Source organism: Medicago sativa, chromosome 6 (genome assembly GCF_051527215.1).
Source record: "Medicago sativa cultivar Bolivia chromosome 6, Bolivia_mono, whole genome shotgun sequence".
Classification (NCBI taxonomy): Eukaryota; Viridiplantae; Streptophyta; class Magnoliopsida; order Fabales; family Fabaceae; genus Medicago; species Medicago sativa.
In genome coordinates this window covers 52,276,492-52,303,550 of record NC_140754.1, presented here as the reverse complement: position 1 = coordinate 52,303,550, position 27,059 = coordinate 52,276,492, and the positions used below count along the sequence as shown (strand labels likewise).

Here is a 27,059-nt window from a genome sequence, read left to right as displayed (position 1 = left end):
CTCAATGAACCTTTGATAATAACCTGCCAAACCAAGAAAGCTTCTAACTTCAAAAACAGACTTAGGTGATTCCCATTGCAACACTGCATCAACCTTCGACGGATCTACGACAATACCACCTTTAGAAATCATATGACCAAGGAAACTCACTTCCCGCAACTAAAACTCACACTTCGACAACTTAGCAAACAACTTCTTCTCCTTCAAGACACCTAACACAATCCTCAAGTGCTCTACATGCTCTTCTTCAAACTTCGAATACACCAAAATATCATCTATAAACACCACCACAAAACGGTCCAAAAAAGGATGAAATATTCTATTCATATATTCCATGAAGACACCTGGCGCATTAGATACTCCAAATGGCATCACAGAATACTCATAGTGTCCATACCTCGTTTGGAACACAGTTTTGGATATATCTTCCGCCTTCACTCTAATATGATGATATCCTGATCTCAAATCAATCTTGCTGAACACTTCCGCACCAACCAACTGATCCATCAAATCATCAATCCTCGGAAGCGGATACCGATTCTTGATTGTCACTTTGTTCAACTGCCGATAATCCACACACAACCTCATGCTTCCATCATTCTTCTTAACCAACAACACAGGAGCACCCCACGGAGAAACACTCGGCCTGATGAACTGCTTCTCAAGCAACTCTTCCAACTGCTTCTTCAACTCGCCCAACTCTGATGCAGACATCCAATACGGCGCAATCGAAATAGGACTCGTTCCTGGTACCAAATCAATTGCAAACTCAACTTCCCTCTCCGGTGGTAACTCGGTAATGTCGTCCGGAAAAACTTCTGGAAACTCTTGCACTACCGGCAAATCACCGACTCCTTTCTCACTACTCTCCTTCAAGGAAGCAAACATCATGAACACACTAGCTTCAACGGAAGACACACAAGATTCAACTCAAAATCAACAAGAACCTTAACACAAACCACAAACAACTGAGCATTTGCAGCCAACGATACTTTCCCTTGCCAGACCCAACGAACCTGAAACAACCTGCTACTCCCCCACTACGCTCAAACCCACCTAAAAGTACAGAACAACACAACAAGTACCGACAGTACTCCCGTACATGTCGCATACAACAGGGAATTCAACGGGTTTTGGTCTCGACAAGACCGACCACGGCTCTAATACCAACTTGTAACGCCCTAATTCTATTAAAGCAATAAAACATGCGAATATAACAAATATTCAAGAATTAGACGCTACGTCTCACATAATCCAAAATATCAGCATGCATATATATAAATCTCAATAGTCGCAGCGGATATAAAATCATACATCTCCAAATCAATACATATGCCATGGTCGAATAACGTCAACATAAAAATTCTCCAAATCTCAACAAGGAGTACACCTCAACATAAAATAATCCAACATAATAACAAAACTAAAGGACACCGACTCAAACTAATCAGAGCCCTAAAACTATGACGCCAAAATGATAACGGAGGCAAGCTCCCGCTATCCAAGTACAACATCAAGCAACTCACCAAGCGACTAAACCTGCACAACGTCTACCCATCCATACAGACAGGTAGGCGGTCGAAATCACTGGGGGTTAGCATTACATCAAACATAATTCACATATGAAGACATAGCATTCACGGATTCATACATATCACATATACATAACCATCCCTCCTAGAACACTAGCATCACATGATTATTATCCCCCATCACTTACATTTCAAGCTATCACATTATTAACATGGCATAGCAAGTATACCCAATCTCTAAACAAATCATCGACATAAGTTCATCAATTATCAATCAATGAAGGATTACTCACCTTATTCTTCACTTAGCATACTTAACTCATCAAGTACAATTCATCATTTCAAAGTTATAAGCAAGCAATCATCATTATCAAAGAAATCACCATTTCTTATGTATATACATATACAATTCTCACCTCATCATTATTATCAAATTAATTATCATCAAATAGGTTCACCAAGTGTATAAGCACAAACAAGTAAGACATGCAATTAGAGCATGATTCAATTACTCACAACCATCAATAAAATCCACCAATGTACATATACACCAATCCACATAATCACAACATTCACCAAATTTCACCATTACACAAATTCACCAAGTCACATATTCAATTATGATACGACTCATCAATTAATCAAATGCATGCAATGTTCTAGACTCTTCTAGATGCATGTGGTACCAAATCACCTCAAGGTCGTCACCTTCGATGCAGCAAAAACATCGTAATCTCCTCAATTAGATATAAAATCCGCCACCATCAGTCATGAATTCATGAACATATGACTCGACTCAATGCATATGTTCACACAAACAATAATCACCTCACCATCACCATCATTTTGCATACATGAATTCACCAACAAGATCACCATCAATATTAGCATGTATGAATTCACCACCAACAATCAACATTTAACATGTTCAACAAAGAACATAACATAAACATGTTCATCACCATTCAATTAGTATATATGCATCGACAACAATTCACCACCACTTGACATATATACAATCACCAACAACATCCACAATTCAATCAACATATAGTTGTCACATATATACATCATCAAACATCTCCACATAAATCAACATATGGTTGCCACATTTCCACATAATTCCTTACAATCCAAATAGAGGAACAAATACAACATATGATCACAAACATCATATTTATCTCTCAACAACCATTCATACATCATCTCATAATCATAAATCTATTCATAAAGGGTTCATAAGCAATTGGCTCTCAAAAATCATTTTCTACCAAGTTCGTCTCCAAAAATCACAACATTGAAAATAATTGAGTTATCAAACCAAAAACAAGTAAACAAGTACCAATGCCTCAACTAAGCATGCCTCTAGGCCAAATATGAGTGCGGTAGAGGATACCTTGGCGTTTCACCGGCCAAATACGACGAATTCATAAAAATCACAAAGTTCGTTTCCCTTTATTACTTTTCACAAAATTTCCATTTTCAAATCAAAACAAGTTAGATTCACCACACCATAGTTTAAATACCATTAAACAGCTTAATTGAACTTAGAGAACATAAGTTTGAAGTTAAGAAACATTCCATAAAGTTTGGGTTGACTTAGAAATAGTTATGCGGAATTTTCGTAAAATTTCCCTAAGACCTCCTTGGAGTATTTTCCTGATAACTCACAAACCAAAAATCATTTTCAAGTCAAACCAAATCCTCTGGAAAGCTAGCAAAATTATCTACAACTTTCATGTTTACGTCAAAAGCCAAATCAAAACAGAAATGTGAGAAAAAGACGCAAGAACGCAAAACATGGCGTGTTGTCTGAACAGTAGCTTCTGTACAGTGCTTCTGAACAGTGCTCCTGAACAATAGCGCTTCTGAATAGCGCTTCTGAATAGTGCTTCTGGATCGTAGTGCTGTTCACAAATTAAACTTTCGGATTTTAACCTATTTTCACCCAAAAATCCCAATTTTGATCATTCCAAACCCCAAAACTTAATCCCATAGATGTTTATAGGTCATATAACATTCAAAACACTTAAACATACACAAGTTTTGTGATTAAAACATCAACACAACAAAATTCATCAAATCACCAACTTCCACAACTTTCAACAACAACAACAATTCTCATCATCAATTCATCAATTCATGATACCCAATGTATCAATTCATCAACAACACATGTTAAAACAACAACAACAACATTTGAACATGAATTCATCAACAATTCAACAACCACAACTTCATTCATCATCAATTTCATACAAAAACACATCATGTTCATATCTACCCATTTTGACATACAAATTCAACAACAACAACACAATTAACATTCCATTCATGTAAATAATCATGTCAACAAAATTAAGCACGAAATTCTACAACCAAAATCAAATTAAGCACTTAACCACAATTATGCAAAGAATTAGGGTAGAATTAAACTAAAGGATTATGATTAAAGCCTAACCCCCTTACCTCAATTCTTCATAATCAACACTAAGGCTTCACTTTAGCTCCAATCCTCGCTCCAATCCTTGAAGCTTGACCTCCCTCTAGCCTACTCTAGATCTCCTCTCCAAACCCTTGTCTTCTCTCTATCTCTATCTCTACCTCTTCTCAATTGAAAATGAAAATGTTGGCAAAACCCTATTTCCTCTACCAACTAGAGCTTATATAGGTTCCATCTAATTGGGCTCAACTCACAACACCTTAATGGGCCTAACCCATTTCTATTCTAACCCAACAATGTTACTACTCACTTAACGGTAAAATGTAATACTAACGGTCACCTACCGGTAATAAAATAATTACTACACTCTCTCTAGCACTTAGTAAAATAACCACTCTCACTAAGTACTAAAATAATCCTCAGCAAAATTACTAAATTACCCCTACTCTCAAAATGACCGAAATACCCTTAAGTCCAAAATGACTAAAATACCCTTCTAACACTGAATTCTACAATTCCCGACCATAAATACACACAGAGGAAATTAATCACATAAGAGCACATATAACACACATAAATAAATTAAATAAATAAATCTAGCGAAAAATCGGGCTGTTACAAAACCCATTTCTTTATTTTTCTAATAATTTTTAATTTCAGTCATTTATTTTACACAACCACACTTTCTCACAATTTTCTTTCTTTTACTTGTTGCTAACTCGTGACTAGGCTCGTTGTTTTTACATGAATTGCATAATTTTCCCTATCAAAAATCAAAAAATTTGTTAGTCTTGGAGATTTGTTCAAAACATGGTCAACATAGGGCTAACTTACTTCCAAAGTTCAAGAGCACGATAAATGCTGGAGCTTGTTGCGGAAGGTACTCAGAAATAATCTCCAGCACAATTCTGTATAGCATAACCGGTGAGATTTTAAGCCATATGTATATATATATATATATATATATATATATATATATATATATTCCGATATGTTTCTACTCTTTCTTTCATTGTGAGTATTCCATGTTGGATTGCTATTTTTGCTCGAAATTTCGGTTGTTCTCTACGGACTATCGGTTTTATTGTCATATACACAAGGCATTTGTTTTTCGTACCTAGAGCCTTTTTCAAGCCACCCTGAATATTATTGATTTTCCTTTTTTTTTTTGGCAAATTATTGTTTTTCCTTTGTGAAACCACTTTGAGCCTCCATGCATAATTTTTTTTTTGTTACTTTTATGTGACTTTGAATCATGTCTTAAGTTTTGAACCCAATTGTTTACATCTGTTTAATTTTCCTTTTTGGAGTTAGATAGGTTAGTGATATACTTGTCATGGTTTGAAATTAAGTTTAGGATTGCTCTTTGGAATTAACAGTTTTCTAAGCTTTGGGCGGGGTAATAGTAGAATTTAGTATACTACATGTACTCTTTTTTTTTTCTTGTAACCCAAGATTCTTAAGAAAAAGTGACCCTAATAATATGAAATTTGGCTATGAAGTAAGTAAAACATGACAAAAAATTATTCTATCGAAAAATCAACATATATATTCTTTTTATATCAACGGATCGTGCAAATGCACAAATATTTTGATAGTTAGTTTCACTTGTTAGAAGCCCACAATTATTAAATCAATAAAAAGTTTCTCGAATGATAAAGTTGAAGTTTTATATATATTACCAAGAACAGATATAGAATGGGCAAGTTTTATACATATTACCAAGAAGAGACATAGAATGGGCGAGTTTCTAGATGATAGTTGTATTTTCGTTTTGGAGTGAATGTAGGGTTCTTGTTGTAGTTGGGCCTTTGAGGCCACAGTTGACACACGCAGTGGGAACAAAGAATTGTGGAATAAGATAAGAATTGTGCAATGCCAGACATTTGTCAATTAATATGAACTATTTTTTATTCATCCCTTCTTTTTTATGTTTTTTTCTCATCAATGAGATATAATAATTGGCAGTTTTTTATAATATAATTATTGTTATTGTCAAAAAAATATAATATAATTATTGGTAGGTTTTGGATAGCAGGGATTCCACCTTCATGTGATAAATCGATAAGGCCTCTGGCATTTTATTTGTATTTTAATTTCTTAATTCTACTTTTGATCCAGTTATTTTATCACATGCTTGAAAGTAATATCTTCAATTTAAAATCAATTGTCTCGGTCTTTAATTAATATCACAGTTGTGCCAAACAAATATCACTTCTGAGAACCGATAGCGATTCTAAATTAGGAAGGGATTTGGCATTTTGTGCAAGTATGCAGTAAGGACTCACATCAGCAATTCCTCCAAATTAATTTCTTTTTACAAATCAACATAGTTTTATACTGAAAGCTATTACGATGGTGCGATAGCAGGCAATTGAAATACGACATTGGAAAGCAATTACGATAGTGCGACTCCGTGAAGTGCTAATCGTAAATTGAAAGTGAGATTAAACATATGCGATTACGATAGCAGAAAACGTGATTGCTATAAAAAAATAAAAAGAAAATATTACGATTGCAATGGTAGAGGGTTACGGACTCTCCTAGGGTTTTTGCGATTGCTTTTTCATATATCATAAGGTTTTTGCGATAGCTTCTGCTAAGGTCTCTAAATCGCCTGGCTAGGGCTTTTGGTTGCTGAAGGTTTTCTCCATCGTTTTGAGAGCTTTTGTGTTTCTCTTACTGTAAAAGTGTTGTGCTGGTATTCTTTTAAGTGTGGGTACGATGACAGAGGTGAATTTTGAAGACTTATCACCGAGTGATGTTGAGGGACTGAGATTCGACGTTGAGGAGAAAGAGAGTTCTGAACATGATCCTCACATATGTTTGGTCGGACGTTTTCTTGTCAATCGTCCTGTTCGGTTTAAGGAGATTAAGATACAGATGTCTGAAGTGTGGTGATCGGTGAAGGGGGGTGGCGGCGAAGGAAGCACAACCAGGTCTAGTCTTGTTCCAATTCTTTCACAAATTGGATATGGAGTAGGTTCTGAAAGGAGGTCCGTGAACATATGACCGTCATTCTTTGGTTCTAGAAAAGCTACGAATAGGGGTGCCGTTGAAGGATATACAGTTAAACTATATGAATCTCTGGGTTAGGGTTTACAATTTGCCAACTGGTATGATGAAGGAGAAAGTCGGAATGGGGTTAGGGAACTATATTGGTGAGCTTTTGGAGTATGATGGAAATAACAATTCTAGCTTTTGGCGCGAGTCTATGAGATTGAAGGTGAGGTTTGATATCATACAACCATTGAAGATAGGGAACAAGATCAAGGTGAATAGGGGAGAATGGTGTGTGATGAATTTCAAGTATGAGAAGTTAGGTATCTTCTGTTTTGTGTGTGGGGTGCTAGGACATAGTGAGAACACGTGTGAGGTTAGGTTCTCTCATCCAGATGTTACGATTCTAGAACAGTGGTCAAACACTAGTAGGGCAAATCCATGGAAGTCGGGGGGGGGGGGGGGGGGGGGGGGGGCGTCATCACAGTGGTTGCATGAAGATGGGGTTTCTAACACAAATGTGGAAAAGGAGGGAGGGAGGAGAGCCGAAACAGATGGACAGTCTTAGTCTAGTAGACAACAGGCATCTCCGACTTCTATGGAGAGGGTGACCACGTGTCAGGTACTGATGGGTACACAAACTAGTTCTACGCCTGTGTCAGGCGGGGACAACAATGGTGTGAATGAGTTATGGCATGCAAATGATCCTTTACTGACTTTTACTAAAGATATAAGATCAGGTGCATCATGTTCAACTATTTCCTCGACTATTGATAACCAAAACCAGGTGCACAGTACTAGGGAGACACAAACCACATGTTAATGATTCCACAAATCAGACAAACAACATGGAATATCAAATTCAGAGAAAGCGTATGCGGAGGACAAACAACATGTTAAGGATTCCACAAATCAGACAAACTAGCATTTTTTATTAGCACATCCTGGCAGCCAAGACTATCGGGTCCAATGATTATTTTCAGTTGGAATTGTCAGGGATTGGGCAGCCCGATTGCAGTTCCAAATCTTTGAAACCTGGCCAGGGGACACAAACCAGGCATTCTTTTCCTATCTGAGACGTTGGCTAATACACGAAGCATGGAAAATATTCGTGACAAGTTGGGATATGATTCATGACTAGCAGTTGATGTGGAAGGTAGGAGCGTTGGGCTGGTAGTGTTTTGGAAAGATATTTCTAATTGTCGTGTATTAATTACTCTTGAAATTTCATTAATCTTATCGTGGAGGATAGAGAAGCTGGTGATTGGAGATTAACTTGGTATTATGACTTTCCTGAAGGTGTCCGTCGTTGTGATGCCTAGGAATTACTTCTGTAGTTGTGAGATATGTCATCTCTTCTGTGATGTATCATTGGTGACTTTAATGACTTGTTGTCTCAACAAGACAAAGTTGGTATTCATCCTCATCATAATTGGTTGTGAATGGGTTTCCGTGAAGCAGATGATGATTGTGCCTTATCCGATTTTAAATTGCATGGTCACCCATTTACGTGTATCAAGAGTCCGGGTACCAATCGAGTGCTGGAAGAAAGATTGGATATGGATATGGTAAACTCCGAATGGCTACAACATTTTCCATAAGTCAAACTTACAAACTTGCTTACTTCTCACTCAGATCACACTCCAATACTGATTGATAATATCTATACGGTTCTCTAGAGGTATAATTATTCTTTTAAATTTGAAAATAGTTGGCTCTTAGAAGACGATATTGAGGAGGTGGTGGTGGATGACTAGGGTGGTATTATGGGGTCGGAGCTTGGTGATAGAGTTGTGAATTGTTCTACGAAGTTGGAATGGTAGGGTAGGAGGAAGAGATTTCAGTTTAAGGAAGAAATTAACCAATGTGTGCGTATTTTAGACGATCTCCGTGCCCAGTCGAATGGTATGATGAACACTCAATACATCGTAACCCGTGAGAAGCTTGCTCGACTACTTGTACAGGAGGAGGCCTTTTGGAAGCAAAGAGCAAAAATGCACTGGTTGAAGGAAGACATGAATACTAAGTTCATTCATACATCGATGATAGCCCGCGACAAAGTAAAGAAGGTTAAAAAGCTCTACACGGATGATGAGAGGACGACTACGTCGGAAAAGGATATGTGTAACGTGGCACAAGGTTATTTTAAGCAACTATTTTCTGCGAATGTGGGAGTCCATGAACCGGTGCTGGAATTGATGATCCAGTGTGAAGGTGTTAGCCTATATTTTTAAAGGCTATCAATAAATGCAGTCAAAATGAGTTGACCTTGTAAACGAAGAAATGAAGATTGTTCTCTAACTCTTATCGAAGTTGGACTTGCTGGAGATGCTCGAAGTACGTTTTTTTGTTCGACGAGCGAAAGTTAACGAAGGGCAGTTTTTGTTTCGGATAAGGTCAAGCAACGGATAGTTACAAGACACATTCGAAATTCAAAATGAATGGATAAGTATTGTTAGTTTACTGCAGTTATAGGTTTGAATTCGAATCTAGGTAGTTATCTCTATTTGCATAAATAGTAGTTTTTTCCCAAGGAAAAAGAGTCACAAACCAATCATACACAAAACTTACACTCAAATTATCTGTATGGAAGCGAGAAACGAGTAACAAGTTGCAATGTATGAACATGTGTACCAATTTACATTCAATCAATGCAATTTAAACTTATTTTCTTAAATGTCTTTGCATTTTAATTGTTTCTTTTGAGTAATTCATCTTGCTTTTGCTTAACAATTTCGATTGGATTCAACTGGTTGGATTCAATTGCTTTATTTACTTTCTTTTATTTAGTTCTTCAAGAACAATAATAAATTTTTGGAAAAATAACAAAGCACAATATGCCCTTAAGATATACTAGTTGATCTTGCAAATAACTATTTTTAAACCAGCGGTTGTTTACCAAAAATCAGTGTAAACAAATTAGCACGCCCAGTGGGACCATTTGTGCTTTTGTTTATAAGTTTCCTTTTTGAAATTTATCAAGTTTATATTGTTGGTTTGTGTTGTGCATGCGATTAAGGAATAAAAAACAACTTTATGAAATGACGCGTCCTCCTCCCATTCCGAGTGTAGCGGCATCGAATGCCGCCAGTTCGTCAGGGACGGCAACCAATCCACCAGTTTCGCAGAGTAGTACACAATCAATCCCGTCTTGTACTGTTGCACCCGAACTAGCACTAGCGAGGTCAACGACTTCTGCGCAAATGTCTTCGCCTGTGCTTACAACGGCTTCGATGGCCACTCAGGTCTCACATACCATCCCAACGCCAGGGAATACGTCAACCCAAGGACTTTGGGATTTTGGCACTAGTTATAGAAGTAGGCCGTATGGTATGCCATCCTCATTAATGCCAGGCCTACATACGAACCCTTCTACGTTTTTAGAAAGTTTAAATGTACAAATGCCCCAATAGTTTAATCCTGGAATGAGTGTTCCTTTCGGAACACCCCAACAGTCACTAACCAACGCCTCCTTGGCTGCTTTGAGGCAGCTGATGGAAGAGGCTAATCACGAAATGGTCAATTTGGTGACTCAACAGATGGGTGCAGCAATTAATCTGTTAATTCGAGATACGAATAACAGTTATCAAGCGTTGTCCGTCCAGATGGAGCGAATGGCTGATTTCTTTGGCGCTCCTGCAGTACGAAATACGTCGGTGCCTCGAAATCTAAATGTTGGGTCAGTAGGAAACCCTGAAGTTAGTCAAATTAACCAAATGCCTGAAAATCAAACACAACCACAAAGGATCCAACAACAGGCCCAAGAGGAGCAGGAAAGGGTACCACTGTTGGTAAATAGGCACCAAGATGCAGACCAAGTGGTCATGCAAGCCCGTCGAAACAACTACGAGGGCCATAATAATATAGCTAATGTTGTCGAGGCTTTGTTAGCCCAAAATGGTTTTAACATGGGATTACATATGTTGGAACAAAATGTGTTTAACAATGAACCTTAAAGAGTTTTGATGATAACAAGGTATTAAAAATTGTAAATTGGACTAGCTAATATTTGTTCAAGTGTACAGGACCATAATTATAAAGTTACATCATCATTGGTTCTGAATGAGCAAATAAAGAGCAAAAGAAAATGAAGCTTAGATGATTCTGAAGGCAAAGCGCTCCTGAAGTCAAGCTGCTCCTGAAGAAATAGCGCTCCTGAAGTAAAGCTGCTCCTGAAGAATAGTGCTTCTGAAGACAATAGGTCCAGAAGCCACATCATCAGAAGCTGCGTCATCAGAAGCTGCAGAAGTCACATCATCAGAAGCTGCCTCATCAGAAGCTATTTCACCAGAAGCTGAATCTCAACTGGATTTGCAAAAGATTCAAGAATTGAAGAATTATCAATGCAAAAGCTGTCCATTGGATTCGAAAACACAAACAAGGATTAGTGGAATTTTGCAACGGTCATTTCAAAGGTGTTTGAAGGCTTGTGCTTGCATTTTGGACGAAAGCGTTGACATTGTACTTTGTACGAATTGTACAACCACGTTCTCCACTACTCTGTTTTGTGTCCACGCTTCAAGACAAGAAAACAGCTCCAGAATACGGTCTCGCCTGCATATATGTTCCTTTGGATAAGGAATGGATTTCAAATTGGTTCTTCATAGGACAACAACCAAATCAGGCAAAAGATCATTGGTGAAAGATCAAGCTTCTATAATGACTCTTTGGTGTGCTGGCAATTTCACAACGTCTCTTTCACACCTCTATATAAAGGAGTGAAGACCTAGAGATTTGGTAATGCAAGAACGCTGAACGAAAGACTCACAAGATTTTCACAAGTACCAAACCTCTGCTGAAATTGTTCTGCATTCACTTAGAATTTCTGTGTCTCAAAGTCATATCTTAGAAATTCTTAAGTCCATTGAGTCTGTATCTGATTTGTATTGTGAGCACCTCTGATTGTATATCAAGTGTTCAACCTTAAACAATTTTCTGTGTAATTTTGTTTAGTTAGGAAGTCTCTTGCAGTTGTGCTTGAGCAGGAAGTCTCTTGATTGTGTTCTTGAGCAAAGGAAGTCTCTTGCTTGTGTGCTTGAGCATTGGAAGTCTCTTGCTTGTGTGCTTGAGCATTTGTAATCAGATATTACTCATAGTGAAATCTCCTTGGAAGTGCAAGGGGGACTGGACTACTTCCGGATTGTGGAAGGAGCCAGTATAATTGCTTTGTGTCGTTCTTCTTCTCTCTCTCTGTTTTATTCCGCTGCATTTAGATTCTGATTATCACTTCAGAAGCTGTCTCACCTAGCTTCTGATCAGTGTGTTCAGTTTTTAAGAGAATCGAAGAATTTTTCAAAACACAATTCAACCCCCCTTCTTGTGTTTTTCTCACCTTCAATTGGTATCTAGAGCCTTGGTCTGTTGTGTAACACTTAACCGTGCAACAGTCAAAGATCTGAGAAAAACATGTCTACTCCTCCTCCTACTGGTTCTAGTGATACTAGCTATAAACATGTCTCACATGATTATAGTGATAGTAAGAAAACCAGTGTTGGAAAAGTTCCAAAGTTCAATGGAGATGCTGAAGAGTTCTCTTGGTGGAAGACCAACTTTTACAGTTACATCATGAGCCTGGATGAAGAATTATGGGATATTCTGGAAGATGGTGTTGGTGATTTAGTCCTTGATGAAGAAGGAGCTGCTGTGGATAGAAAGAAACATACTCCAGAACTGAGGAAACTTTACAAGAAGCATCATATTATCAGAGGAGCTCTTGTCACTGCCATACCCAAAGCAGAATACATGAAGATGAGTGACAAATCCACTGCTAAAGCTATGTTTGCTTCTCTCTGTTCAAATTATGAAGGAAGCAAGAAGGTCAAAGAAGCAAAGGCTCTCCTGCTTGTACATCAGTATGAGTTATTCAAGATGAAGGATGATGAAACTATTGAGGAGATGTACTCAAGGTTTCAAACCTTAGTTTCTGGGCTACAGATTCTAAAGAAGAGCTATGTTGCTTCTGATCATGTAAGCAAGATACTCAGAAGCTTACCTGCCAGATGGAGACCAAAAGTGACTGCCATTGAGGAAGCTAAAGATTTAAACACTTTAAGTGTAGAAGATCTTGTTAGTTCTCTCAAAGTTCATGAGTTAAGTCTTAATGAACATGAGTCTACTAAGAAGAGTAAATCAATAGCTCTTCCATCCAAAGGCAAGTCATCAAAAGCTCTCAAAGTAGTTGAATCTGAAGAGGAAGAACAGTCAAGTTCAGATTCTGAACCAGATGCTGCTGAAATGGCCATGCTCTCAAACAGACTTCAATATCTGGCCAAGAAGAACAGAAAGTTTCTCGCCAAAAGGGGTAACTCCAGAAGCTCAAGGAAAGAAGATCAGAAGGGATGCTTCAACTGTAAGAAGCCTGGACACTTCATTGCTGAATGCCCTGATCTTCAAAGAGAAAAGTCAAAGGACAAGTCAAAGAGGTCTACATTCAAACCAAGCAAACTCAAGAAGCAGATTAAGCAGAGTTTAATGGCAACCTGGGATGATTTGGGTAGTGAATCTGGATCTGATAAAGAGGAAGCTGATGAAGATGCAAAGGTAGCTGTTGGGTTGGTAGCAACAGCAACTTCAGAAGCTGGATCAGATTCAGACTCAGAAGATGAAAACGAGGTATATTCCAAAATTCCCAGAGATGAACTTGTTGAGTCACTTAAAGAACTTCTTACACATTTTGAAGTAAGAACCAATGAGTTGAAGGATTTAAAAGAAAAATATGCTGATTTGGTACAACAGCAAAAATCAACTCTATTGGATCTGAAAGCTTCTGAACAAGGACTTAGGGGCTTTGACTTCATGTGTAAAACATATGAAGATCAGCTCAGGTTCTTATGTCAGAAGCTACAAGAAAAGTGTAATGAAAAACCTTTAAGTAACCATGAAATTGCTCTTGAAGATTTTATTATATCTGGCATTGACAGAAGCAGAGTAGCTTCTATGATTTATAGCATTTACAAGAACAATGGCAGAGGAATTGGTTTTCCAGAAGTGAAACTTGAGAAAACCAATCTAAAATCTTGTTGTGAATGCATCAAGGAAGGTCTGAAAACATTCTTTGTACAAGAAGGGGCTGAGTTGGAAACTGTTGTTCAATCAGAACCTGAAGCTTCTAGTCCTAAGGCTAAGATTACTTCAACGCCAAAGAACTCTAAGTCAAAGGCTATGATCAAATCTGATTCCAAGACTTCAAAGGTCAGGATCCTGAAAAGATCAGAACCTATTCCTCAGAGTCTGGTGAAACCAAAATCTGGGGTTCTGAAGTCTAAGTTTCAGAAGAAGATAGTTACTGCTTCTGAAGTACCAAAACCTAAGGTGATGGTTAATCAGAAGCAACCCAACTCACAGCACAAGGTACAAGAAGTGAAGAGTAAAGCCTTAAGAACTAACCTTCCAGGACCCATAGAACAATGGGTACCTAAATCAAAAAATGTCAATGATGCAGGTATGTCTAAGAGCAGTGCCAAAGCAAAGATCATGGTACCTAGACAGCGGTTGCTCAAGACACATGACAGGAGACAAGTCCATGTTCCTCAGCCTAACAATGAAAGAGGGAGGAAATGTGAAATTTGGAGGCAACCAGTCAGGCAAGATCATAGGTACAGGAATTATTGGTAACTCCTCTACCTCAATTAATAATGTATGGTTGGTAGATGGTCTTGAACATAACCTTTTGAGCATCAGTCAATTTTGTGATAATGGTTATGATGTGCTTTTTGAAAAACCCAACTGTACAGTAATCAACAAGGAAGACAAATCCATTGTGTTCAAGGGAAAGAGAGCTGACAATGTCTATAAAATCAATTTTTCTGAACTGGCTGATCAGAAGGTGGTTTGCCTACTATCAGTGAATGATAAGAAATGGATGTGGCACAGAAGGTTGGGACATGCTAACTAGAGGTTAATCTCTAAGCTTAGTAAGTTACAACTTGTGAAAGGGCTACCAGACATTGACTATCATTCAGATGCACTCTGTGGTGCATGTCAGAGAGGGAAAATTGTGAAATCATCTTTTAAAACCAAAGACATTGTTTCAACCTCAAGACCTTTAGAATTACTCCATATTGATTTATTTGGACCAGTGAGTACTGCATCCCCATATGGAAGTAGATATGGATTAGTCATTGTTGATGATTACAGCAGATGGACTTGGGTGAAATTCATAAAGAGTAAAGATGTTGCGTGTGATGTATTCAGTAGCTTCTGCACTCAAATTCAATCTGAAAAAGAATCAAAAATTTTGAAAGTCAGAAGTGATCATGGTGGAGAATTTGAAAATGAGCCATTTGAAGCTTTTTGTGAAAAACATGGAATTTTCCATGAGTTCTCTTCTCCTAGAACACCACAACAAAATGGGGTTGTAGAGAGAAAGAATAGAACTTTACAAGAAATGGCCAGAACCATGATTCATGAAAACAATTTACCAAAACATTTTTGGGCAGAAGCAGTGAATACAGCATGCTATGTTCAAAACAGGATCTATATTAGACCTATTTTGGAGAAAACAGCATATGAACTCTTTAAAGGAAGAAAACTCAATATCTCTTACTTTCATCAATTTGGATGTACATGTTACATTCTGAACAACAAGCTCTACCTAAAGAAATTTGATGCCAAGGCCCAAAGAGGAATCTTTTTAGGTTACTCTGAAAGGTCAAAGGCATACAGAGTGTATAATTCAGAAACACTCTGTGTTGAAGAATCTATGCACGTTAAATTTGATGACAAGGAGCTTGAAGATAAAACTTCAAAGCAAGGTGAAAGTTTTGCAGAGATACAGGTTCCTGAAGCTACTCCAGAACCTGATCAGACAGCTGAGTCTGAAGATAGTCCAGAAGCTGAACCCACATCAGAAGCACAAGATGAAGCTGCTTCTGATGAAGCACAAGATGGCTCACATCAAGCAGATCCTCCCAGAAACACATTCAAACACAAGTCTTCACATCCTGAGGAGCTAATCATTGGAAACAAAGATAGTCCAAGAAGAACAAGATCACATTTCAGACAAGAGGAGTCAATGATTGGACTAATCTCAATGATTGAACCTACAACAGTTGATGAAGCACTTTCAGATGATGGATGGATCCTAGCTATGCAAGAAGAGTTGAATCAATTTCAAAGAAATGATGTGTGGGATCTGGTACCCAAACCTCAGCACAAGAACATTATTGGAACAAAATGGGTATTCAGAAACAAGCTGAATGAGCAAGGTGAAGTAACAAGAAACAAAGCCAGGCTTGTTGCACAAGGGTATAGTCAACAAGAAGGCATTGATTACACTGAAACGTTTGCTCCAGTTGCAAGATTGGAAGCAATCAGGTTACTTCTTTCCTATGCAGTTAATCATGGCATAATATTATATCAAATGGATGTCAAGAGTGCTTTTCTAAATGGTGTCATAGAAGAAGAAGTGTATGTCAAGCAACCTCCTGGATTTGAGGATATTAAATATCCTGACCATGTTTTTAAACTGAAGAAATCACTATATGGCTTGAAACAAGCTCCCAGAGCTTGGTATGATAGACTAAGTAATTTCTTAATCAAAAATGACTTTAAAAGAGGACAGGTTGATACTACACTCTTCAGAAGGACCCTTGGGAAAGATATTCTTGTTGTGCAAATATATGTTGATGATATAATATTTGGTTCTACTAATGCATCTCTTTGCAAGGAATTTTCTGAGTTGATGCAGGATGAATTTGAAATGAGCATGATGGGAGAGCTGAAGTTCTTCCTTGGCATTCAAATCAATCAATGCAAAGATGGAGTCTATGTTCATCAATCAAAGTACACAAAGGAGCTTCTGAAGAAGTTCAAACTTGAAGATTGTAAAGTAATGAACACTCCAATGCACCCCACGTGCAACTTAAGCAAAGAAGATGAAGGAGCTAAAGTAGATCAGAAGCTGTATAGAGGTATGATTGGTTCTTTGTTATACCTCACTGCATCTAGGCTAGATATTTTATTCAGTGTATGCTTGTGTGCAAGATTCCAATCAGATCCTAAAGAATCTCATATGACTGCTGTCAAGAGAATCTTCAGGTATTTGAAAGGAACAACTAATCTTGGACTCCTTTATAGGAAATCCTTAGATTATAAGCTAATTGGATTCTGTGATGCTGATTATGCTGGTGATAGGATTGAAAGAAAGTCAACCAGTGGCAATTGTCAATTTCTGGGTGATAATCTTATATCCTGGGCTAGCAAAAGACAAACAACTATTGCTATGTCTACAGCAGAAGCAGAATACATTTCAGCTGCAAGTTGTTGTACACAACTACTCTGGATGAAACATCAGTTGGAAGATTATCAGATAACTGCTAACAGTATTCCCATTTATTGTGATAATACTGCTGCTATTTGTTTGTCTAAAAATCCAATTTTGCATTCAAGAGCGAAGCACATTGAAATCAAACACCATTTTATCAGAGATTATGTTCAAAAAGGAATTTTAGATATACAATTCATTGATACTGAAAATCAATGGGCTGATATATTTACTAAGCCTTTAACTGTTGAAAGATTTGATTTTATAAAGAAAAATTTGAACATGCACTTTGTATCTGATTAAATGCTTGCTTGCTCCTGAATAGGATTTTAGGTTCTGAAGTTAGTTCAGAAGCGGTAGTCCATCAGAAGCTCTTTATTGAGGTTCTGAGGAAAACTCGCTTCTGATGATGACGTCAGCATCTGAAGTCCAGAAGCTGGATTTGTTGCTTCTGAATAGTTGAATTAGTGGAAACGTTGGAAGTTACCTTTTAAAAAGTAACTTCTGGCCCACTAACTTGGTAGTCACTCTGTGAACTTCTTACGTGGCCTGTATGTGTTGGTGTATAACTAAAAGGGCAATGATGATTTAATAGCTTTGAAAGTACTTTTCACGCGCCCCCAATTTTATCATTAATGTTATGTTTGTTTGTCTCTTTTGAATTGCAATCGTTTTACTTTTAACACTTTGACAATTCACACACTACTCACTCACAACAAACACATTTGCTCTCAAACCTCTTGCGAAGTAAGCGCATTCTCTCAAACTTAGAACCCTAAAATCTTCATCTTCTTCAAATCTTCGTCAATCATCAAATGGCATCATCAAGCTCAAAAGTTTCAGAATCTACATCAAACAAGCAAAGCGTATCAGAATCTAGGTCCATCTACAAAGAGAAGACTATGGATATTCCATGGAAATCCTTAATCGTCCAAGTAGAATCACCAGTGGACTTCACTTCACTCAAGAAGTATGAAGTGGACATGGAAGGCTACGTAGAAACTCAAAAACTGTCTGGCTACTTCAACATGCTAAATGGGCCAACATATGTGAACTTGGTCAAAGATTTCTGGTTAAGGGCTGAAGTTGTCAATAGAAAGCCTGTGAAGGCAGCGGATAAACCAGCTGGGTCGAAGAAAGGAAAGAAGGAGATTGAGTTGAATCCCACTTCCTTCAGTAGCCTTGAGATAAGGTCTGAAGTGATGGGTATTCCCGTAATCATCACAGAGGAGGTAGTTGCTAAAGCTTGTAGAATGGATGCAGAAGGAAGGTTTCAAGAAATTGTTAAGAAGGATGATGTCCTGCTGCAAAACTACTACAACACTCTTCTGGGTGGTAACAAAGATGCTAAGCCTTCTGAAATGGAGATTCACAATAGAATGTTGGTGAAATTCAGCAACGATTGCTTCTTTCAAAGAGCAGGTGGGTCTGATCAACCCAACAACCAACAGAAGCTAGCAATCTATTTCATGACCAATCTGGAAAAGATAAACTTTCCAAGATATGTATTGGATCATCTCTGCTGGGCTATTAATGAAAGCACAGTCAAAGGAAGGAAACAAGTGCCCTATGGAAGATTGCTCTCTGAGATCTTTTATCAAGGGAAAGTGCTGGATTTGTTGAGAAGAACAAGGGATGCTTCTGATAAATGCTTCGAAGTTTCTACTGCAGAGAAGACTATCAGTAGCAAGACTTTGCATTCAATGCACTTTTTCAAGACAGCTCCTAAAGATGAGAAATGGTTGGAGTTGACCACAGAAGAATCTGAGATTATCAGGGACTTTCCTTCCATAGTTAAGGAAAGTAATCCTGAACACTTAGCTAGATTAGTAGCTGAGTACGTCTTGGAGGAAGATGCGAGGTCTCAGGAGGAAGCTGCTCTTGCTAAAGGGAAAGGCAAGAAGGCCAAAGCAGTTGCTGTGTCAGAAGCTGCTGTTTCTGATGCACCTAAAGGGAAAAGGGCCAGAACTAGTTCTGAATCTGATGCTGCTCCTACTAAAGGAAAGAAGGCCAGAACCAGTACTGAGTCAGAAGCTGCTATTGCTAAAGTTGCTAAGTCTGAAGCTAAACCTGTTTCTATCAACACTACCACAATTTTGGCTTTTAATAGCACAATTTTAATAGCGTTTCTGGATAAATGCTATTAAACATGCAAATTATAGACCTGTTATAGCACTCCTTAAAAAGCGCTAAAAAAACCTTGTAAAAAATTGGGTTAGATAGCGCTTTTCCATAAGTGCTATTATTCTTGTTCGCACTAATAGCGCTTTTAAGAAAACGCTATTGTTGAAGGGGTATAGATAGCGTTTTCACAAACGCTATGTTTGGGTTTTATGAAAATTAAAAAAGGGCAGATACTTTTTCATTTTCGCACACATAACAAAAGTGTGAAAACACATAACACTCCTTTCTTTGTTGTTTGTATTCTTAGATTATTCTCCAGATTTCTGTTTTCTTTTTCTATTTCAATCCTTTCTTTGTTTATTATCCACAATTCGCGTTCTTCTTTTCTTCTCTGTCACAGATTCTCCGATCAGATCCACAACACCCACTTCAACAAAATCCATCCATGACGCTTGGCTCAGCCGGATCCAGTGTTGTCGGTTAGTGTTGTTTCAATCTAACTCATCGCCGTTTTCATTTTTACTCAATTATGATTTTTACTTTTTTCTTTCAATCTTCTTTTCTTGCTCTGTTGATTTTCATATGCGATTCTTTTCGTTGACCTAAAATCATCGATGTAGTTTTTTTTTTTAATTTATGTAATTGTTGTTAATTTTGGGTTTTTTTTGTTTTTTTTTTTACCGATGGAATTTTGGATCGGTGATTGAAGCTTCGAGCTGTGAATTTTGCTCGGTTGACGAGATTACTGTGATAATTGTCTTGAATTTCGATTTTTTTATCATAATTTCTTTAATTGAAATGTTCGATCATTTTGGATTTTTATTTGCTTGTGAATTGTGTTATATTTCATTGCTGTTTTTGTTTAGTGAGACTATTTTTAGTAGTTTCTTTTTGATGTTTCTGTATGAAGTTTAAGGTATGAAGTATTTATACCAACACGTTGACATCCATATAATTTAAAGAAATAGAAATGAATGAATGTTACTGCATGTGTCGGCGTCGTTGGTGTTATGTTTTGGATTCTGATGCGTGTCGGACACTTTGGTGGATCATTAATTTGAAGCATCTGTACTTCAGAATATCCGTCTACGAGATAAGTGTGATTACTCTTTGAAATGATAGTTTAAAAAGAAAATTGGTAAAATGGTGGGATTGATCTTCATACCTTTGTGCAAGTTTTCTGTAACTGAATTATAATTCTGGTTGTTCTTGTTTCCGGCTAATATTTTGTACATATCATGTGTTTATCCTGAGGCAATACATATTTGAAAAGTTCATTCTTGTTTACTTGTGAATGTAAAAGATTCTAACTGTTGTACCAGTTAATTATGTCTTTGTAATACTTGAATAAGAATTTTTAAACGTTTGAAGAACTTATTGAAGTACGAGTGCACTTGTTTCAGCCCTTGAGTTTTAGGATTTCGAATTGGGTGTGGTTAAAACATGGAGAAAGGGTTATGTTTCTTTTGTGGTCATTACTGACGTGCATGTATGTACAATGCCTAGTTACTACTCCCATGCTTAAATGTGTGCGCTTCAATGCAGTTCCAAGGAACTTCAGATTGCTGGAGGAGCTTGAACGAGGTGAAAAAGGTATTGGTGATGGCACTGTTAGCTATTGAATGAATGATGGTGATGACATTTACATGCGCTTTTGGACTGGCACCATCATCGGCCCCCATAATGTAAGTATCTCTTCTCTGCATCCATTTTTAGGTGTGCGTAATATCATATTTTTTTATTATGTTTGAACTTTGAACAAGTAAATTCAAATGCTTCAATTTGCCTAATTTGTTAGAACCAGTTTATGTGGAAGTTGGATATTCTCAAGTTCTTACTTCCAGCTTGAAGCAACAGAGCATATGTTAGTCCTGTGTTTAGTTGCTTGTGAGCTTATACTTCTGTATTTGCACATGAACATTGGATATCATTCTACAACTGCAGCGAGCAGTTTATGCGAAGTGTTTACATCGGCATGTTTTTTGAGTTCTTGTTCTGATTTAGTCCTGTGTTTAGTTGCTTGTGAGCTTATACTTCTGTATTTGCACATGAACACTGGATATCATTCTACAACTGCAGCGAGCATAATATCATAATTGAAAGTTTGCTTACAATTCTGTAATATATCACTTCTTACTTATTGTTTTTTTTTAATATACAATACGTATGCCCTTCCTATGTTCTGGCCGGTCTTTTCGTTGCTTCATTAATGCAGCACAGTAAAGAAATATGTAGTATGAATTATTGGTGTATCTGGAAATCTGAAAGTTCGGACAGAATTTATTTTTATGTCTGTTGTATCTACTTTCATTTTGTGCGTACTTAACAGGTGGTTTTCAGGTCATATAATGATTTCTTTTATCTTTTACTTTCAGACTGTACATGAAGGCAGAATATATCAATTGAAGTTGTTTTGTGACAAAGATTACCCAGAAAAGCCACCAAGTGTTCGGTTTCATTCACGAATCAATATGACTTGTGTTAACCATGAAACTGGCGTGGTATCAGGTACAATTTCCACATGCTTTCATATCATCTTCTAAATATATTTTTATTCACGATGCTGATGTATATATGATGTTGCAAACTGTGCTAGCACAATCTCTTTGCTTTTTTGGTAATAACCTTGAATCCATTGTTATCAGAGATGTAATCAAGATTTATATGAAACAGTTTGAACCAAAGAAATTTGGGCTTCTTGCAAATTGGCAAAGAGAGTACAGCATGGAGGATATACTGACCCAGCTGAAGAAAGAAATGGCAGCCCCTCATAACCGGAAGCTTGTCCAGCCTCCAGAAGGAACTTACTTTTAGTATCCAAGATTGTATAGTTGTTGGATCATATTGCATTTACTGTTAGTGTGATTTATGATGTAGATGCAATGCTTTTTAAAACTTAGCATAGAATAGAACATAAAGGTATAAAGGTTAGGTAAAAAAAGAAGTGAGAAATGAAAGAATAAGTGCAGGTATGAAGGTTAGGTAAAAAAACAAGTGAGAAATGAAAGAATATAATGACACATTTCTTGATTTTAGTAATAATATTCAATTTAGTTTGTGCATTTGTGTAACATATTAATTTATAGGTTCAATTCTTGAATTATTAAGCATATATGCTTCACTCAAATTCAAGTTAACATGAGTGCAGGTATGACTCCTTTTAATGCCATCCATATGCTACGGCTCTAACAAGGTTTCTTCAATGAATAAGTAGAAATAACATGTTCAATCAAAGAGATGAATCAAACAATCCGTACATGCAGATGGTGTATGCATGTGAGTTATTTTTTTCCCTTGTGTTTTTAATTCTATCCTTTTAGATACTTATGAATTTACAAACCATAATGGAATATCATTACTTCCAAAACATGTATCTTTTTTGTTTATTATTCTTGTAGGTACTAGTTGATGCCAAGTGTTCTCTCTCTCTCTCTCTTTCTCTCTCTCTCTCTCTCTCTCTCTCTCTCTCTATATATATATATATATATATATATATATATATATATATATATATATAAACCAATCTTATTATATGGATGGTCCATGTTGCTTCAGGGGTTAGGATTTACATGGATCATGAGCTGGAAAATGTTGCTTTTGAATTGTTCAATGACGTGTATAAGCTGAGAAATTCAACGGGTAATGTCATTACATGGATCCAACAAAATGTTTGTTTTGTATATGAATCCTTTTATTCCTTGAATGAGCTAAACCTCGAAAATGTTCTCCAATATCATAGAGAATGTTTCATCCTTGTGGTTATGTCTCAAATTCAGAGATGTCTTATAGCTAGCAATCTTGTTATGAGTATGATAAGTCACTCAATTAATGAAAATATGTTCAAACCAACCTCTGTAGTTCACTTTGCATCAGACCCTATCTTGACTAGTGGTAAAAACATGTTTGTTGGTTATAGTCCTCATACTTGGAAGCTTGACACAACAATTCTTTATGTCATTTTGTACCATTCAACTAAAGGATCTCTGATACTTCTTCAACACGTGGAACTAGTGGCTGTTTTGCACAGGAAAACGATTCCTAGAGGACTGTTGTTACTACTGCTGTCCTTAGAGATTTTCAGGTTTGATTATAAGAATGTCACAAAAAGCCTTAATTCCACATGTATCATGCTTGCACTTGCAGTCTGTGTCACTGTCAACAGGGAAAGTGTTTTTGTCACTAAGGTGCTCAAATGCCGGGATTTACCTCCTAAACATGGCACTCCGGAGTCTTATGCTGCTGCTGGTGCCTTTTGTACAATGTTGTCAATGCCGAATTTTGAAGAGAGGTAAGAATCAATTCTCATAACTAAATTGTGGTGCTTATTTTGGGTGAACTAGCTATGTACCTTGTGATAGATAGCTACGGGTAGATTTGAATGGACAAGTTTGACGGTCAAGGACTTTGTAATTCTAAATTCATGGAATTATAAAATGTTTTTTAAAAATAGATAAGACATTATAAAACTATGAATTTAAAATTATGAATATAAAACTATGAACTTAATGTATCAATGCTACATAAAACTCAATGCTATATAAAACTATGAATTTAAAATATCAAAATAAAAGAATATTGTATTTAAGAAGTAATAATTTATTTTAAATCATTGTATTTTAAAAAACAAACGGCATTGACTTTATAAATTGTTGTTCCATTATATATACTATTAATAATTTTAGTGGAACAATGATCCATGGTTATAACATGAAGCAGGCATTTCCTTAAAATAAAAAAAATGACACAGGCATTGTTTACTATAGTTTTTATTTCCCATTACATGTCCATATTTGTCAGCACTATATTGTTTCAATATTGAAATTTTTTATTAATAATAAATGTGTCAATGTATAGGGAGTTTCTCTGGTCGAATGTATAGGGAGTTAGTAGTTACAAAGTGCACATATAACTACTTTCACTTAATATTTGGTTAGTGCTAACTGCTAAGTTGTATCGTGTGTTAGTTTTTTGCTGCATATATAGTGGAAACCTGTATAGTTCTTCATTCAGTTTTCTCAATCAATGAGATTAAAGAAACACACTTTGTGCCTATAGTGTGATAGAAGTGGATGGAAATTAGGTTGGATTGCCAAATTGTTCTTGCCACTTTGTCTACACATAACATAAATCTTTGTGTAACACCTTGTAGAAATCCTTGTACAACACCTCAAATGTAGACCCATATTGCCAATTCTAACGTGGCATTGCTTAAAGATTGACAGTTTTAAAATTATGCCTTAAGATTGACACTTTTAGATTATGTCTTTTAAACTTGCTGCCTGTGATGTTTATTTCTTGGCTACACCCCTACATTGGAGTGACTTAAGTTTTTCACAATTGGTATATGTATACTACCCAAGAAAAAGAGGATTTGTCATATGTCTTTGCTAAGTGACATAATAAATACATAATCAAAATTTGAATATGATAAAGAGAGGACCTTGACAAATTTGATTAAGTATTATATCTGGTAAATTAGTTGACTTTAATTTGAGTAGTTGTAAGAATAAAACATTTGACATTTAAGGGGGCCATAAAAGAATATGTATTCTTTATGGATTTTGTTCACAATGTCATGTCCCTTATGGAGAGTTTTTGGATTTGTTGATGCATTGCCGAAATCATTTTGTCTACCTTGCAATCTTACTTCAGGTTCGTTAGAATTCTCGAGGTCAACAAGTTGGGGAAGAAAGCCAAGGTTTTGTCAGTTGCATTGGAGTCATCGTTCGTCACATTGGAGTCATCGTTCGTCGGGAGGTTCCAATTTGTATGGAAAATTGGAGAAAAAAAACCAAGGTTTTGTTAGTTACTTAGGTTTGTTATCGTTCATATATACGTATTGTGCACAAACTTTGCATTTTTATGTAAGTGTACATTAGATATCATGTGTAATTAAGTTTTTTATCAATACATTATTGTTTATTTATATTAATGGATTACTAGTGTTTCTGATTTTATATATTTTTTGTCTGGTTGACAGATGCTTTTAGTTGTGGATGTAATTTAAAAATAATAGGGACTTTTATTAGCGCTTTTCTGAAAGCGCTAATAAAAGGGGTAATTAAGATAGCGCTTTTCGAAAAATGCTAAGAAACATTTGTCTAAAAATAGCATAAAATAAGGCTTTATTAGCGCTTTTCTGAAAGCGCTAATAAAAGGGGTAATTAAGATAGCGCTTTTCGAAAAACGCTAAGAAACATCTGTCTAAAAATAGCATAAAATAAGGCTTTATTAGCGCTTTTCTGAAAGCGCTATCGAAACATAGCTATTTAATAGCGTTTGGAAAGCGCTATTATAGGCTCCTGACCTTTTATAGCGGGGGCTTTCTTAGCGCTTGAGAAGCGCTATTAAGAGCCAAAATAAGTGCTATTAAATGGGGTATTTTGTAGTAGTGCAAGGATAAAGGAAAGATGCAGAAGATTGGTGCTGCTTCTATTCCTTAGAAGAGAAGAAAAGGTAAGGCAGACTTGGTAATCACTCAAGAGCAACTGGAGGAAGCTCTTGAAGAAATGGAGAAAGAAGAGGCTGATCCCAAGCTGAAGAAGAAGAAGGCTCCCCTTCAACTTGTGAGTCCTATGGTTGAGATGACTCCAATAAGGAAAAGGATGGCAGATGAACGTGCTTCTGAACTTATTTCAGACAAAAAGGATCTAAAAGCACAATACACTCATCAAAGAGATGAAAAGCTCAAGGCCTTGGGTATGGAAGATTGTGATAGGTACTTCAAAGAGAAATTGGCTTAAGTAAGAGCCATTGCTGGTAAATCTTCTGAAGACAATGAGGATGAAGAAATGATGATATTTATGGAGAATGCTCCAGAAGAGGGAACTTCAGAAGTAGTTCCTCAAGCTGCTAGTCCACAGAAGATCACTTCTGAAGCTGGCCCTGCAGATCAGGTAATTCAGATTCCAGTCACCTCTCTCCCCATTTCACCTTCTTCACCATCAGTACCTGAACCAATAGAAGACACTTCTGTCTTAGACAATCTTGCTCTCCATTACTCAGGTGAGTTACCCATAGACAAATCTACTTCAGAAAAGGCCTCTGAAGCAACTCCAGAAGCAGCTGCTTCTGAAAACGTTGTTTCAGAAAACCCCCATCAACAAACACCTGAACCACATAAACCCACAACACCCCCACAATCACCAACAGCTACCATTGACCCCCAACTTAACACTCAAACATCAACTTCACCACAACAACCACCAACTGAAATTGAACACTCCCCACAATCAACTCCCATGGATGTTGACAACTCTCTAGTCAATGTTCAAGCCTCAACCTCCCCTCAAGCCTCTGACCAGCCTTCGTCTTCAAACACACAAACACACTTTACCATTCCAATTCCTAACCCTTTTCAAGATTTGGAAATCAGTGATTCTGATCTTGAAATCCTTGAACAACCACCCTCAAACATCCTGGAATCTGGATATATTAATTCTGAGCTTCTCTCAATCCTGAGTCAGATGCATAATCTTGTGGATCAACGAAGGACAATTGATCTCACAAGTGCATATGAAGACTCCTGGGCATCTCTTCAGAACCGGGCAACTGAGCTAATTGAAAGCATAAGGGCTAAGTGCATCAGAAGCAAGGAAGCTTCTGTCAGGAAGTTAATGGAGCATCTGAATCAGAGTCTCAGAGTAAGAAGTTCTACACTGCTCCTGGCAAACCAGCCTTTCTTCTCAGAAACGGC

The 27,059-nt window shown here is 37.0% G+C and overlaps 1 protein-coding gene and 1 pseudogene across 2 annotated transcripts; both read left to right on the top strand.

Moving 5' to 3' along the window:
* Positions 1-12,140: 12,140 nt before the first annotated feature.
* Positions 12,141-20,985, top strand: LOC146915574 (uncharacterized; annotated as a pseudogene).
* On the top strand, positions 19,678-25,324 carry LOC146915573 (ubiquitin-conjugating enzyme E2 variant 1C-like). 2 transcript variants are annotated; one of them, XM_085717981.1, is made up of 6 exons: positions 19,678-19,842; positions 20,909-21,048; positions 21,739-21,864; positions 22,037-22,639; positions 22,919-23,651; positions 25,016-25,324. In XM_085717981.1, the coding sequence occupies exons 2-4, from the start codon at positions 20,986-20,988 to the stop codon at positions 22,175-22,177; spliced, it is 330 nt and encodes a 109-aa protein (XP_085574107.1). In that variant the 5' UTR covers positions 19,678-19,842; positions 20,909-20,985; the 3' UTR covers positions 22,178-22,639; positions 22,919-23,651; positions 25,016-25,324. The 2 variants fall into 2 exon arrangements, with proteins under 2 accessions (XP_085574107.1, XP_085574106.1); XM_085717980.1 differs by lacking the exons at positions 19,678-19,842; positions 20,909-21,048; positions 21,739-21,864 and having other exon boundaries at positions 22,173-22,639.
* The last annotated feature ends 1,735 nt before the right edge of the window (positions 25,325-27,059 follow it).